We start from the raw sequence: 13,906 nt of genomic DNA, 5'->3' as shown, positions 1-13,906 counted from the left end.
CTCTAGGGGAAGAAAGAACAATCGTGGTATCTTATTCAAACTGAAAGGCAAATCAAATCATCCAGAATGTCCTTTTTCCTTATTGGAGTGGGTCGGTTAGGAACGCTGAAGTAACAGTGTAGGGAAAGGCAGCCTAATAATTCCTCCAGGACGAGTAAGACACGCTTCTGTCTAACACTGACTTGGAGAATTCAGGCTGTGCGGGAGTTTGGCTATTTTAATTTTAATTCAACTGCCTGTATTACAGCCCTCCCGGCTTGCCCAGGAGTGGGAGTGGTGGTGCTCTGAATAACTGAGTCTGTGAACCTTGTTACATAAAACTATATTCTACCAATTACAGGGCAGTTAACGCTTATGCTGCTGTTAAAAGAGCCATAGCAGATTGCTAAAATGTAACTTATGCTGCAATCAGGCAGGTAAAGAAAAATGTAACTTCTTCATTTTTCTCTAAACGTTGTGTTGTCCACATGAGCCTCTGTCCTGCTGGACAGCCAGAAAGAAGGAAAAGAGAAGCCCCATAATTTTAGCCTAATCCAGTAAAATGACTCTAATAAGGAAATTTAAAAGGTTTCCTTGTTAGCTGTTGAGCATATTTTGGTAAAAAGGTTCAGTCTGCGCCCTCTCCTTGCTCCCCAGCAAGACAGCCCCTGGGGATATGGTGAGTGGTGTGGGCCCTTGACCCTAGCAGACCAGGCTTGCCTGTCAGGTTGGCCCTTTCCCATCCGCACGGATCTTGCCTAGTGACCCCTGAAGTGTGACTGGGGTGCGCTGTTACTGGGGAGCCTAGTGTCAGTTGGGTCTCTGTCTCGGCTTGATCAGTGCCCGGTGGTCCTGGCTGATGCGTCCTCCTGGAACGTCAGCATCCGCTGACATTCTGATGCTCCTGAGGTCTGGCTGCGGCTTCCACAGACATCCCGTTCAATCACCTGACCTCTGCTGAAGCAGCTCCCTCTCGTTGCATCCCACCCTGACCTTCCCTGACTCTAACCTACGTGTTAAACACACACACACACACACACACACACACACATGTTTTTTGCACAAAACACAAAAAACCCACACCTGTTCGTTGCTACTGTTAATGAGCAGAGTACTTAATTGGACGGTGTGGCTCACCTTCCATTCCTCACTAACCAACTCTAGGAAAAGCTCAGCCCAGAGGATTCAGATGAATTTGTTAGCATTCATGACTCCATGCTCTAGGTAGAGAAGCAGAAGGGCACTTGAGGTAGATGGTACAGTGCGTAGGGCAGGAAGTTAGGAAGATGAGTGGCATGTTGAGAGGGTACAAGGCAGCTTGATGTGGCTGGAGCAGTGGGTCACAACCGGCAGGGGGGCGAGGCTCAGATTGATTGCAGGGGTCTGCACATCTATAGGGAAGCTAAGCATTGTCTTTGTATTGAATAGAAAGAATGACTTAACTGTATATAGATGCTGCCGAAATAAGTAAAATACAGTTTATTTGAATTCACGGCAGTGTTTTTGTCATATAATTGCTCAACAGGTACAGAGTTTATGGGTCTGTGATCTATTTCTATGTTAAAGGGGTCCCCCACTTAAAAATGGGGAACAAATGGCTTGGTCACTTGGCCTAAGCTGCCCTGGCAGTGACAATAATACCAAAAATAGCAGTAATAGTTAGCACTTATAGGTACTTACCACATGCAAAGCACTACTCTGAGCATTTTACATATGACTCATTTAATGCTCACAGCAGTAGTGTGGAGTTGTGATGCGGAAACTGAGGCAAGACAGGCTGTGTAACTTGCCAAGAGGGCAGAGGCCTCTGTACTTGGTGGCAGGCAGCAACATGAACCGAAGGCAGAAGGTGAACTTGGAAGTGATCTTCATGGCACTGGTTCTCAACCATGATACTTTAAAAAATAAACAGGTATAACCTGAGATCTACTGAATCAGGACTGGAATAGAGAGATGAGACATGGATATCGGTACTTTTTGTAAAGTTCTAAATGTGAGGCTAATGCATACCAAGGTTGAAATCTAGTGTTCTATAAAGTTAGCCTGACAGAAAACTCCGTTAAGTGATAGGAAATGTGAAAGTTAATTAAATCAGAGTCTCAAAATACTACGTAAAGAAGCCAGATTAATTTTTTCAGAACATAAAGATTTTATTGAGCGTGGTACCTATTGCCACTTGGCTGACACTTCTGAAATTCTGTAAATTTAGCTTCATAAGCATTTATATCTGGAAGGGATTTCCTAGATAATTGAATTTGCTCCTCTTAATTTTCAGGTAAGGAAAAGGGTCTACTCTCTACTGAGTAACTTACTTAGCAGCATTTACTGACGATCAGGTTTGTGTAAAGTGCTGTGCTTAGCCCTGTAAGAGATGTGATCATATGTAAGTCATGTAAGGCCTTTTATGAGGCCAGCTATATTATGACAAAGTTCAGAAAAAGAAAATGAATGTAAACACAAAAGTCTTATCAAATATTACTGAATTGGATCTGGCAATATATAAAAATGATAATACATCATAAAATGATATTTATTCCAGAAATACAAGGATGATTCAACATCTAAAAATCAATCAATGTAATTCACCAGATTCAGTCCAAAAAAGAAAAACTATACGAGAAACTCCATAGGTGCAGAAAAATCATTTGAAAACAACTCAACATCCATTCATGATATAGATTCTCAGAAAAGTAGGACTATAAGGGAATTTCTTCAATCTGATAAAACCTTACATAAAACTTGCAGCTTGCATCATACTTAATAGCAAAAGCCTGAATGTTTTTCCACTAAGATTGGGAACAAGGCTAATACATTGCCTCTTATAACACTTCTTTTCAATACTAGCCAGTGCAAGTAAGGCAAGAAAAAGAAAGAAAGTGTATGCAGATTAGAAGGAAAAAAATAAACCCATCTCTCTTTGCAGATGACATAATTATATACATAGGAAATCCCAAGGCATCTACAAAAAACCTACTAGGCCTGGTAAGTGGGTTTAGCAAGATCACAGGCTACAAGGTCAATATAAAAAAATGTATTTCTCTATACTGGCACAAAAAAGCATTATGAAATACTTGGGTATAAATCCAAGAAAATGTGCAAAAGTTGTATGTCAGACACTTCATAAGCCTGATTTAAAAAATCAAATTGAAGTAAGTAGAGGATCTATCCATGTGCATGGATTGGAAGATTCAATATTGCTAAGATGTTAATTCTCCCCATATTGACCTGTCTTTTCAGTGGCAGTCATCTCCTGATCTGTTGGCCTCACCACACATGCATAATAATAAAACCTACGTTTGGAAACATTAACCTCTAAACAGGGAGTGTCCTGGAGCTCAGTCTTCAGACATCTTTTTCTCTTCTCACTCTGGATGTACCCTCACCCAGTCATGTATTTAATATCAGCTCCACAGTGATGACTCCCAAAATTCAGGTTCCTGCCTTCTCTTAGGACCTTGTATACAATAATAGTACCACCACCAACTACCCTGTCACCTCTGCTCCCTTTATTCTCCTTATCCTGCCTAACTTGTCCTTTTCTACCTGACATGTATAAGCAACATGAGAAATCCATTGGCATCCTTAATTTCTGAAATGGTTTTGGATTAACAGCCTCTAACTGGGGAGATCAACTTCAAGTTTGTCATTCCTATGTCCCAAACCTACCCTTTGTATTCCTCACTTTTCCTAATTAGGTTCTCATTTTATGAATCTTGGAGAGGAGGAAAGACTGGATGAGTAAACAAACATTTTTTGAGTATTTCTCAAAAAACTTTTCATGATGGAACTTGGCATAAGTTTTGTATTAGAATCATAGGTGAAGAAAATTTTCATTTATCACTTTAAATTGTTTGTATAAAAAATGCTGTGAAACCAGCTTGTGTTAGTCTTTGTTATTACTCATCACCCCCTCTCCCAAGGAAACGCTAAGTCCTCCAAAATTTCCATTGTTTACAGACCAGACTTATTCCAGGTGTGGGAACAGACAGCTTATCTTTATGAGAGTACATCAATTTAGGAACAGTACAGGAATTTTAACAACAATTGAACTCTTAGGCATGCTTGTGCCAGCATTCGAAATGTAGCTGTTTAATTAAATATTAAGCATTAGTTCTCAAATCTTCAATATAAAATGTGAAAGAGATACTAGTAATAACTAATTTTATTCAATTTTAGATGAATGTGTCCCTGTATACCCTGGACCTTAATAAAACCTGTCACATTCACAATTTACTACTGTTTGGTAAATTTCCTCTATAAGCATAACTGATAGCCTGATGCTATGAAAAATTATCTTCTCTTGAGAAGGTTGAACAGGTGTTTGTATTCATGATGTCAGTGATCTCAAAAAAATCCAACTCTCATTCTTCTACGGTCCCACTTTTTCTTTTTGTAATAGGAATTTGCTTTGTTAAGCAAAATAGATCTGTCCTGTTATAGATATTATGGGAAGATATAGGTGGGACAGTACTTGAGTGTCAGGTATGACACCTTCTTATCCTCTTGGGGTCAGTAGGTGTTGGTTTCAGTAGAGATTGACTCTGGGTCCCTTGAGGAACATTCTCTTTTGTGGCAATGATTTCTTAGGGAAAAAATTTTTTAAAACCTGGCCCAGGAAATAATTCTGAAAGAGAAAGTCCCTAATACTTTTCCTTGCCTGACATTCAGCAAGTGTGGAATGGATTCTGGGTTGTCCAAGAAGAATGTGGATTCTGGCATTGTCAGCTGACGTATCATCATTTCTTCCCAGCATGGTGGAAGAAGAGTAGTCCCTCCTTCTGTTCTAGACTCATTCTTCTGCCTGGGCTATGAGTCCTACCCCTCCTTGGACACTTCCCATGCCTGCTTTCTCAGTTCCTCACTCTCTGTTGGCTGTTCTCCTTTCTCAAACAAATGGATCTCTCAATCGTAAGAGGAAGAAACCAAACCTACCTTTGATTTTATATCTTCTTCTAGGTACTTCTCCTTCCATCTTGTTCACTTTACAGCCAAAGTTCATGACCTTCAGCATAAAACCAAAACTCTTTAGCAACAATAGACAGGCCCTGACTGTTCTGTCCTTGGCTTTATCTCTTGCTGTTTTCCACTTCCCCTGTGCTGGTCATCCTGCTGAGTTCCAGGGCCACTCCTTTTCCATCAGAACCTCACCTTGGATATTACTTCTCCCGAGACGCCCCTGAATCACAGATCAGGCTAAGCGACTCTCACTTGTGTTGGCAGAATATCTTAAAGATGGATTTTGTTAAGCCCACTAACTATTATGTGCTTTTTTTTTTTTCATATATGTGTGTGCTGTGCATCTCCTGTTTGTCTTGGGATCATGTTTGAAAGATTCCTGTAGAGTTTGTCTTGGTTCTGGTTTATTCCATGCCCTAGAATTTCACCAGCCTTTAGCAGGGGTAGTCTGAGGTTCACGCTAAAAATTGTGTTTTCCTCAGGTCCCTCCAGACCAAGCAGGGCGGGGCAGGGCAGCGTCAGCCTGGCTCAGGGTGGTAGGTGGTGGACAGGCCTGCCCCAAATTCCCCAGGAACATCCTCTTCCTGATTTGGAGACATGCGTGCTCCCCACCTTCATGAAGTCTCAGTCTAGAATATCTCTGTTTAAGGCGAAGGTTGATGTATAGGGTGTATGTAGGAAACACTCAGAAACAAATGACAGCCGCAGGGATGGCAGTGATCGCAACTTACATGAAAACTGATTGTTCGTGACCTCTGTCATGTGCAACATGCCTGGGCCTGGGATCGTGCTGGCTCACGTGTGCCTGGAAGGTCATGTGTGACACCTCACCTGGCTTTGCACATGCCAGTTATGCATGGTCTACACCTCTTGAACCACTAGACTCCAAATGTTTGTCTATTTTATGGCTGTTGGATACATTTAACACATTTTCCTGCAGGAACCATGTTATGTGTGGAGTGGTAGCTCTTGGCAACTCAGTGAATATGCCATTCAATATTGAGACGTAGATGTAGATAGATAGAACTTGTGCATTTTTAAAGTTACATCAATATACAAATGCAAAAGGATATTACTTAGATAATATTTCTGTAAGAAATGCTTCCAGCTTTCCATCCTGAAATCCCAGGAAACCTCTTCCACTGTTGCAAAGGAAGTAGGATTTTCCAATTACAAGATGATACTAGTTGCTTTTGAAGCTTGAGGCACAAATATTGTGGTCAAAACCTGATTAAAGAGTGTGGGTTCTATCTCTCATATAGAAGATTTACGGTAAGCTTTACTTTGAAAAACGTCATTGGAATAATCTCAAACTCATTACATAATTCTCATGAAGGAATTTTTGCTAAGAGAATTTTGGGAACCCCTGTAGGAATACCAGCTAAACCCAAGTTTCTAGAAATTATACTGGACCTGACTGGTATAAAATGAATTCTACCGCCCAGATAATGGCTCTTATGTGCTGCTTCCTAAGGCTTTTTATTGAAAATCAACCCCACGTGACTGTTTAGCCCTCTCAGAGCTGAGAGTTTGTGTTGGGAGACCTTTTGCGGTGGGGAATTTCCTGCTTTTTTTCTGATGCAGTATGAATTGTGTAAACGATTGTCAAACAGCTGGCCAGGTTGGAAACTGTCACTAAGACTGTACTAATTATTTCTTAGGGGAAGAGGAGGAAGTGAGGGTGACCATTGGTTGCTGTTATTTTATTTAAGATGTTTTCAGAGTTACCAGGTCTTTAGAGTTTGATATAAGAAAGTCATTCATGTTGGATTTCAGAGACAAGGAGGTCACTGAGAGGAGGGACCGCTGCAGGGAGCTGGGAGGATGATGGAAGAGCTGAGGGAAATGGCTCGAGTATAAGCAGGGTCCTTCAGTTGAACTGACTGAAGAGAACAAGCTGATGTCTTGCGCTGGGGTCATCCGGGGATGGTGGCTGATAGCAGAGCATTTCCTGAAGTTTAAGGTCCTCAGTTAATTTATTCAGTGAAGATTTATTGAATGCTTCCTATGGACTGTGTTGTGTTCTAAGTGTTGGGGGTGGAACCAGGAACAAAACGGACAGAAATCTCTACTCCCATGGAGCCTATAGTCTAGGAGGGGAGAGGACAGGCAATTTCATAAACAAACAGATTTATGTTGGTTAATGGTGGAAAACTTTATGCAGATAAATAAAGTAGGAAATGAGCGATAGAGATACGGGTCAGGAAAGGCCTCTTCAAGAGGTTGACAGAGACTTGAAGGATGTGAGGGAAGAAGCAGTGTGCAGTGTGAGGGAAGTGCTCTAGGATAAGGGGACCGTCAGGGCAAGGCCCAAGACAGAAGCATTAAGGCAAAGCAAGAGAGACTGGAATGGAGTAGAGAAGTGAGAGATGTCAGCCACTGTAGAGGCTTTGGCTTTATACTGAGAAACATAGGGAGTCAGTTGAGGATTCTGAGCAGAGGGGGGACATGATCTAACTTACATGTGAACAAGACCACTCTGGCTCCTGGGTCGAGGTAAGAGATCCTGTGGCTGGAGCAAGAGCGGTTGGAGTAGAGGTGGTGAGAAATGGTCAAAAGGGAGATCTCTCTTGAAGGCAGAGCTGGTAGGATTTGGGGATGGATACAATGTAGACTGTAAGGTGGGGGGTGGGCTGTGGGGCTTAGGGATTACTTCCAACTGGAAGGATGGAGTTGCCTGTAGTTAAGCGGGGGAAGGCTATAGGGAAGGCAGGGGTTTGTTTTGGTTTTGGTGGGGGTAGAATAGAACGATAATGTGTCCTGTTTGATAGTTAGAGGGACAAGGGCAGAAGACCAGAGGCTTTTGCCATTCCTGTGTCCTCACAGCGGCACCCTTAGATATTGCAGACCTCGTGCACTTACAAAGACTAGGCATTAGGATTCGACGTTGCAGACCTCGTGCACTTACAAAGACTAGGCATTAGGATTCGACACACTAGGATTCACAGCACTGGGGTCCGGCATTTGCCTTGGAGGGTTACGGGGTCAGGCTTGGGCTGTTGGCAAGCAGAGACCTTGAGAAGCAGCCGTGAGAATTCACAAAGGGAACACCCGTTGTGCCAGAGCTTCCTGCTGGCACAAACCCTCAAGGATGGGTCTTCCTTCCTGGGGCCACTTCCTTTTTCCTTCTCTTTCTTATGTCAACTTGTCACTGCCATTGGCGGCTGAGTCCAGCCAGGGTTTCTCTGTCCCCTTCTCTAACCAGAGTCTCTCTTCGTCTCTTCTTCACTGAGCAGCGCGGCCCCCTTTGGTAACAATGGGGCAAATATGCAAGTACTGTCCTCCCTTGGTGTCCGTGGGGGATTGGTTCCAGGACCCCCATGGATACCAAAATCCACGGATGCACGAGTCACTTATGTAAAATGGTGTACTACGTATTACAGCTGATTCTTTCCTTTATTCTCCCTTGCCCCATCTGTTTGTTTCATTACCTGTTTTGATCTGACATGTGAGGACTTTGTCTTCACTGAGTTGCACTGATGTGTATTTATATCGTTAAATAATCAGAATTTATCTCATTTTGTAAAAATACATTTACTGGGGAAAGAGAGTCTGGTACTTCTGGGCCTTTTGGCATTAAGCTGGGGAGGGGCCACAGTGGTGAGGAGGGAAGGGGAGTGAGGGAGCACCCCCTTCTCTCTTCCTTCCCCCCTTTCAAGCTCTCCCACTGTTTGCCTGTCCCCCTCAGTCCTGTTCCCACATCCCTCCTCTACGCCAGGTGCCATGCAGGTACCTGCTGGTGCAGGGCAAACCTGGGACTCCCTAGCAGAAAGGAAGAGGCTTTCTGAATTCTTGAGCAGGCAGTGGGAGAATCCCTGAAGGTGTGAGTCTGGAGAAAAGCAGGGCCAGATCTGGGTTTTAGAAGGAGAATCCTGGCATCTCTAGGAGATGGGGTACAGGAGGAGAGGCAGAGACGAGTTGGTTAGAAGGTGGTTAAAATAAGTTGTGGACGTGGGGGCCTATCAGCGCAGCTCGTGGGGAGGAAAGTAGGAGAGCAGAGCAGAGGCGGGGGAGTGCCGGAGGCGGGGAAGGGCCGCAGGGTGACATAAAGCTGAGTGGTGAGAGGCGCTGGCAGAACCGGTGAGGGCAGGAGGCAAGAGGATGTCAGTGGAAGTTATGTCGAGTTTGAGAAGCCTGTGAGATTCCCACGTGGGTGAAAACGTTCTGGAATGGCCACTTAGAACCACACTGAAGTTAGATGGAAACACAGGGTGAGCTCAGGGAAGATTCAGGGGCTAGAGAAGGACTTGGGAGTTCTGGGTATAAATTATGGTGATTGAGGGGATAAAAATGGGAGACGGGCTGTGGGACAGCTCTCGGGAGACCATCACTCTGTCTCTCTTACACGTATTTCCTTTAGAAACGTTTCTGCCAAGGCATGTTTTGTGCTGGAAGCGTGATGAAAGATAGTTTTGCTTGAACAGAGACAAATTATTTGTCACTGAGCTAGCAACAGCTTGGCCATTACTCATCAAATAGCCACGATCAGTGACGTACACAAGAGCTTCCCTTGGAGTTTTGAGTTCCTTTCAGCAGTTTGTTGAAAACACACTCATGACAGAATCTGTGCTAATGCAAAATACGTCATGCACGTTAACTTATCCTTCAGGTGCTGCTGGGGGCTGAGAGGCATGAGAGGGCACGACCAGCTTGCGCTTCAGCACAGACAGACGGGACGTTGAAGCCCGTGTTTGGTGCTCTTGTGTCTAATGCTCTTGGCTCCTAATTTCCTCTCAGATCTTTTTGTCACCTCAGCATAATCTTATAAACCTAGTTTGGTGGCTTATGTTACAAAGGGTTGCAAATCTCTTCTCAGTGTAACTTCGTGTGTATGGAAACCTTGTGAATAGATCATTTTAATAATAAAGCTCATTGTTTGAAATGTTCATTATCAAGGTCATGTTTCAGATGCTTTGCTGCACCAAGAATGAAATTATTTGACAACATGCCCACTGTTTCATATCTAGAACATGCAATTCTTGTAAAGGCGGTAGTTTGTAATTCATTGCTCTGACTTGAAGGGTGGGATTTTTTTTTTCTTTTGAAAGGGTTTAATAACATTTACAGAAACAGGAAGCCAGTGCCAGAATTGATACGACTGGCTTTTCTTTTCTTAAAGAGCATCTTCCTAGCTGTCTTAAGAGCCAGGAGAAGCCCTCGTGCCCCGTGAGGCTCGCGCTCCAGCTGGCCCACTGTAGTTCCCGAGACTGAAATCAATCACTGGGCTGCCAGTGCCATACCGCCGCTCTGCAAGGCAATTACCACCAATCCCCCCCCCCCCCCCCCCCCCCAGTCCACAGGTGTTGAAGGGAATTGCTTGTGGAAATAGATCTGGGAGACAATTACATATATTCAGTTGGCATTAGTCAATGTTTTTTTCCTTGGACCAAGTCAGGAAAAAAAATGTAATTTTATAAGATTTGTCTGAAGTAGATAATTTTTTATGTTAGCATGTACATTCGTGTGGTGAAAATTTTTCATGAATTACATTAGAAAGATGATTTTTCTAAACACACTGATCTTATACTGTGTATTATGTTGTATGTCTCCTTAGTTATTTAACACATGCATAATTTTCTTCTCAACTGGGCTGTGGTCTTGTAAAAAAGACAAAAGTGCTTCTGCTATTGTATTGAACATAATTCCTATCACAGTATTAGGCTTATAATAGACCATTTCATAATAAATCTGTTTGGGCTGAAACTCAGATGTAGTGGAAAATTCATATTTCATATTTTTGGAATCTGGATTTCATTTAGATTGAGCGGGAATGTCAGTACTTTACGTTACATTCGCCGTCCACTTGTGCTCTGTGCATGCCCGTGTTTGTAAATCTGGTGTGTCAGGGTTATTCTGTGCTATCATTTGGAGAGCAGTACGCAGCCCTCAGGATTTAACTGATGTATGGGAAAGACGTTCTTGCTAATTGATTTCGAAGGAACAGTTGGGCTGCAGCAGAGCTGTGTTCCTATGGCATTATTGTCACCGTGTTACTCGCATGGGCACTTTCACTAATGTATTAAGCAATAATGCTATTATTTACCATGTATTCCCCATCACTTGGTGAATAAATTTGAACAACCAAAGCTGAAGAGTAATTTATTCTTTGTTTTTCAAAGATCTCATCAGAAAATTGAAGACTCAGAAGAGAGCAGCGATGAAATTCTTTGCCGTCTAACGTCTGCGGTAAGGCCATGTGATTTCCCTGCCCAGGGGTGCAGAAATAATGGGTCTTTGGAGGGCGGCAGTCTGGGTAGTGGTGTAGAGACACTTGCCCTATGGCTGCTCATCACTGTGGGAGGCCCAAGTCAAGGCAGAAGGAGTCAATGGCATTAGCTTGTTCTACTCTGATGCAGCCTCTCCTGCAAGATCATAGATGCTCTTGGTGGAAAGTTCCTGAAACCTTAGGGGAGGATTTTTTTTTTTTTTTTTCTTAATACAGTATGACTTAACCTAGGGCAAGTTGTGACCTGCTGCACAAAGGAGAAAAGACTGTATGTTTCATTAGGAAAAAAAAGATCACCTCAACCAACAAAAGATCAAGTCTTCAGTTTTTAAATGTAGTAGATTGCAACATTTTCATTATGTCTTTTAAAGCCATTAATTAGAGTCGGTAGTTGACTTGTTGGTTGAAGGAAAGCTTATCCCCTTCTTCCTAGAAAAAGGTGGCCATGGCCTCTAATCATGGAGCTCCGGTTTTTGACAGGGTCTAGCAATCCTGTCTCACAAAATCTTTATCCGTTGGCTGGGCTTTCTGGAAACTTTTCTAGCCTTCCCAAGGATTCTTGAATTCTTCTTTAACTGCATTCTTTAAGCAGTGCTTGCTGAAAGTCATGCTGGCTTGGGTTATATATGTGGAATGAAACTGATCTTACACAGTTGGTACACCAAGTCTTGGCATCTGGGCATAGCTTGAAAGTTAAAAGCTGTCTTTTCTACTCTTCTGGAATGTAGCTTAGAAAAGTAACTTTTGGCTAAATACAGTGCTCAGTGGTATAAAACTTCACATGAAATGAAATCTTGACAGCGTGTTATGAAAAAATATTTAACATGACCTTTGCAGTTTAAAATATTGACCAAAGAGGAGTGCCTGTTATGTGCAAAATTGTTAACAGCCATCTGTTTAAAAAAAAAAAACACTCACTACAGACCAAATACTATGTTAAACATTGTGTGTGTGTGTGTGTGTGTGTGTACATACATACATACACACACACACATTACACTTCACAACAGCCCTGTGAAATAAGTGGCATTATCTCTGTTTTACAGACATGAAAGCTTCTAGAGGTTAGGTAACTTGCCCAAAGTCACCCATCTAGAAAGGAACAAAGCCAGGATCTAAACGTAGAATTTTCTGCTTCCTAATCATGTTCTCTTAACTACTACACCTCATTTTTTGTTAACGTAATACAGTTATTAGGTAAGTTTCAGAAGCAGCAGACAGGTACGATGTGGTTCCTACAGCTGTACCAGGAAGATAGGCACTTTAAAAAGTTAACCTATAAAACAGCTGGCAATTGAGCATCAAAAATCATGGTGTATAGGTAGTAAGTCCAAGAACCGTAGCAGAGAGCTTCATTGAAGAGACAGGACTTGAACCATCATTGAAGGCAATCAGGATGTGAACAGGTGACAAAGGATGTGTACTCTAGCTGTAGGATTTATTGTGTGCAGGCAGAGGAATGGGAAAATACAGTGGGAAAATAGTAGACCCCTCTGGTTACAGAGGAAGCACCTAATAGAGAAAAGTGAAAGACTTTTTGAACAACAGATTAACATGATGAAGCAGACATTTAAGAAACAAGAAGATGAGTTGGAGATGGGGAGACTGGTTGAGAGGCTGATGAAAACCTATTATAGTTTCTGGAGATTTTCGGGGGAACCAAAAGAAAAATGAGTTCAAAAAGGAGCATAAAGAAGTTTTTAAAAATCAGTAGGACAGGTACATGTAGAGGAGGAGTCAGATCATCGGAGTTCTGAACTTGAATGGAAAAGTGATGATACTCTTAGGAAGCTGAGTAAAATGCGTGGAAGGAGAGATGACATAATTTTGGACATACTGAGTTTGAGGACACGAGGATGTAAAAATATTCGGGAAACACCTGGAGACGTGAATCTGGAACTCAGAAAGGTCAGGGCTAGAGCTATGGGAACCAGTCCAGGTTGTCGATTGAAGAGCGTAGTGGAAGATGGCGTCTTGGGCAGCACCCATGATAAGAGGGCAGTAGGGAGATGAGAGGACAGTGAGAGGTGGAAATACTGAATGGTTTATACCATGAAAGTCAAATTCAAGAAAGCCTCTAAAAAGGAGGGTGGACAGCAATGTGTCGGCTATGTATTTGGTTGAGGTAATCTTACTAGAAAAAATCTCCAAGCTAAAAGACTGAGTAAGCTGAGGTAAGGTGCTAGAGTAGGAATGAGAATAAAGGGCAGAGGAGAAAAATTCACGTCTTAATTGATGGCTGATCCGCCTGGAATAGTGAAACTGTCTTTGAACTGAGAACGTGGACCTTGATTCTTAGTTCTTCCAACACTATGACCTTGGCCAAATTGAGTGCTGGACTAGACAATATCTAAGTTCTAAAATTCCTCTGTTCATTGTATAAGCGTTTATGAAGGGACTGTTGTGCTTCACCGCTTCACAATGTAGTTATTCCTGTTGGCTTTGGTATGAAAACTTTGTTACCTAGCTGTTAACACCACGTAGGAAGGGAGATGTTTGCATACATCAGTCAAGTAACAGTTGTCATCTAGCACGACCCTTCAATGCATTAAAGGAAAGCAAAAGTGACGTCTGTAATGCAGACTTGTTAAAGTGCTTTTCAAAAGGTTTGTGTAATTAGGGGGCACTGGAAAGGGGGCAGCAGTTTCCCACAATAGAGTTTACTGTACTGCCCTGTATATTCACCTCTTTTTACTCAAACTTGAGGGTTTTGTATGTTGCTATCTTTTTAAAAAAAAAATCCTC

At 42.5% G+C, this 13,906-nt stretch overlaps 1 protein-coding gene across 5 annotated transcripts in view; it reads left to right on the top strand.

Annotated features, from left to right (window-relative positions):
* The window catches only part of RAPGEF5 (Rap guanine nucleotide exchange factor 5), a 219,423-nt gene that overhangs the window by 51,123 nt on the left and 154,394 nt on the right, over positions 1-13,906 (top strand). For all 5 annotated transcript variants that reach the window (XM_059933978.1, XM_059933979.1, XM_059933983.1 and 2 more), the window contains one exon: positions 11,055-11,121. In XM_059933978.1, the coding sequence (XP_059789961.1) occupies positions 11,055-11,121 (67 nt within the window). The remainder of the gene's footprint in view (positions 1-11,054; positions 11,122-13,906) is intronic.

Source organism: Balaenoptera ricei, chromosome 9 (genome assembly GCF_028023285.1).
Source record: "Balaenoptera ricei isolate mBalRic1 chromosome 9, mBalRic1.hap2, whole genome shotgun sequence".
Classification (NCBI taxonomy): Eukaryota; Metazoa; Chordata; class Mammalia; order Artiodactyla; family Balaenopteridae; genus Balaenoptera; species Balaenoptera ricei.
This window is presented reverse-complemented; position numbering and strand designations above follow the sequence as displayed.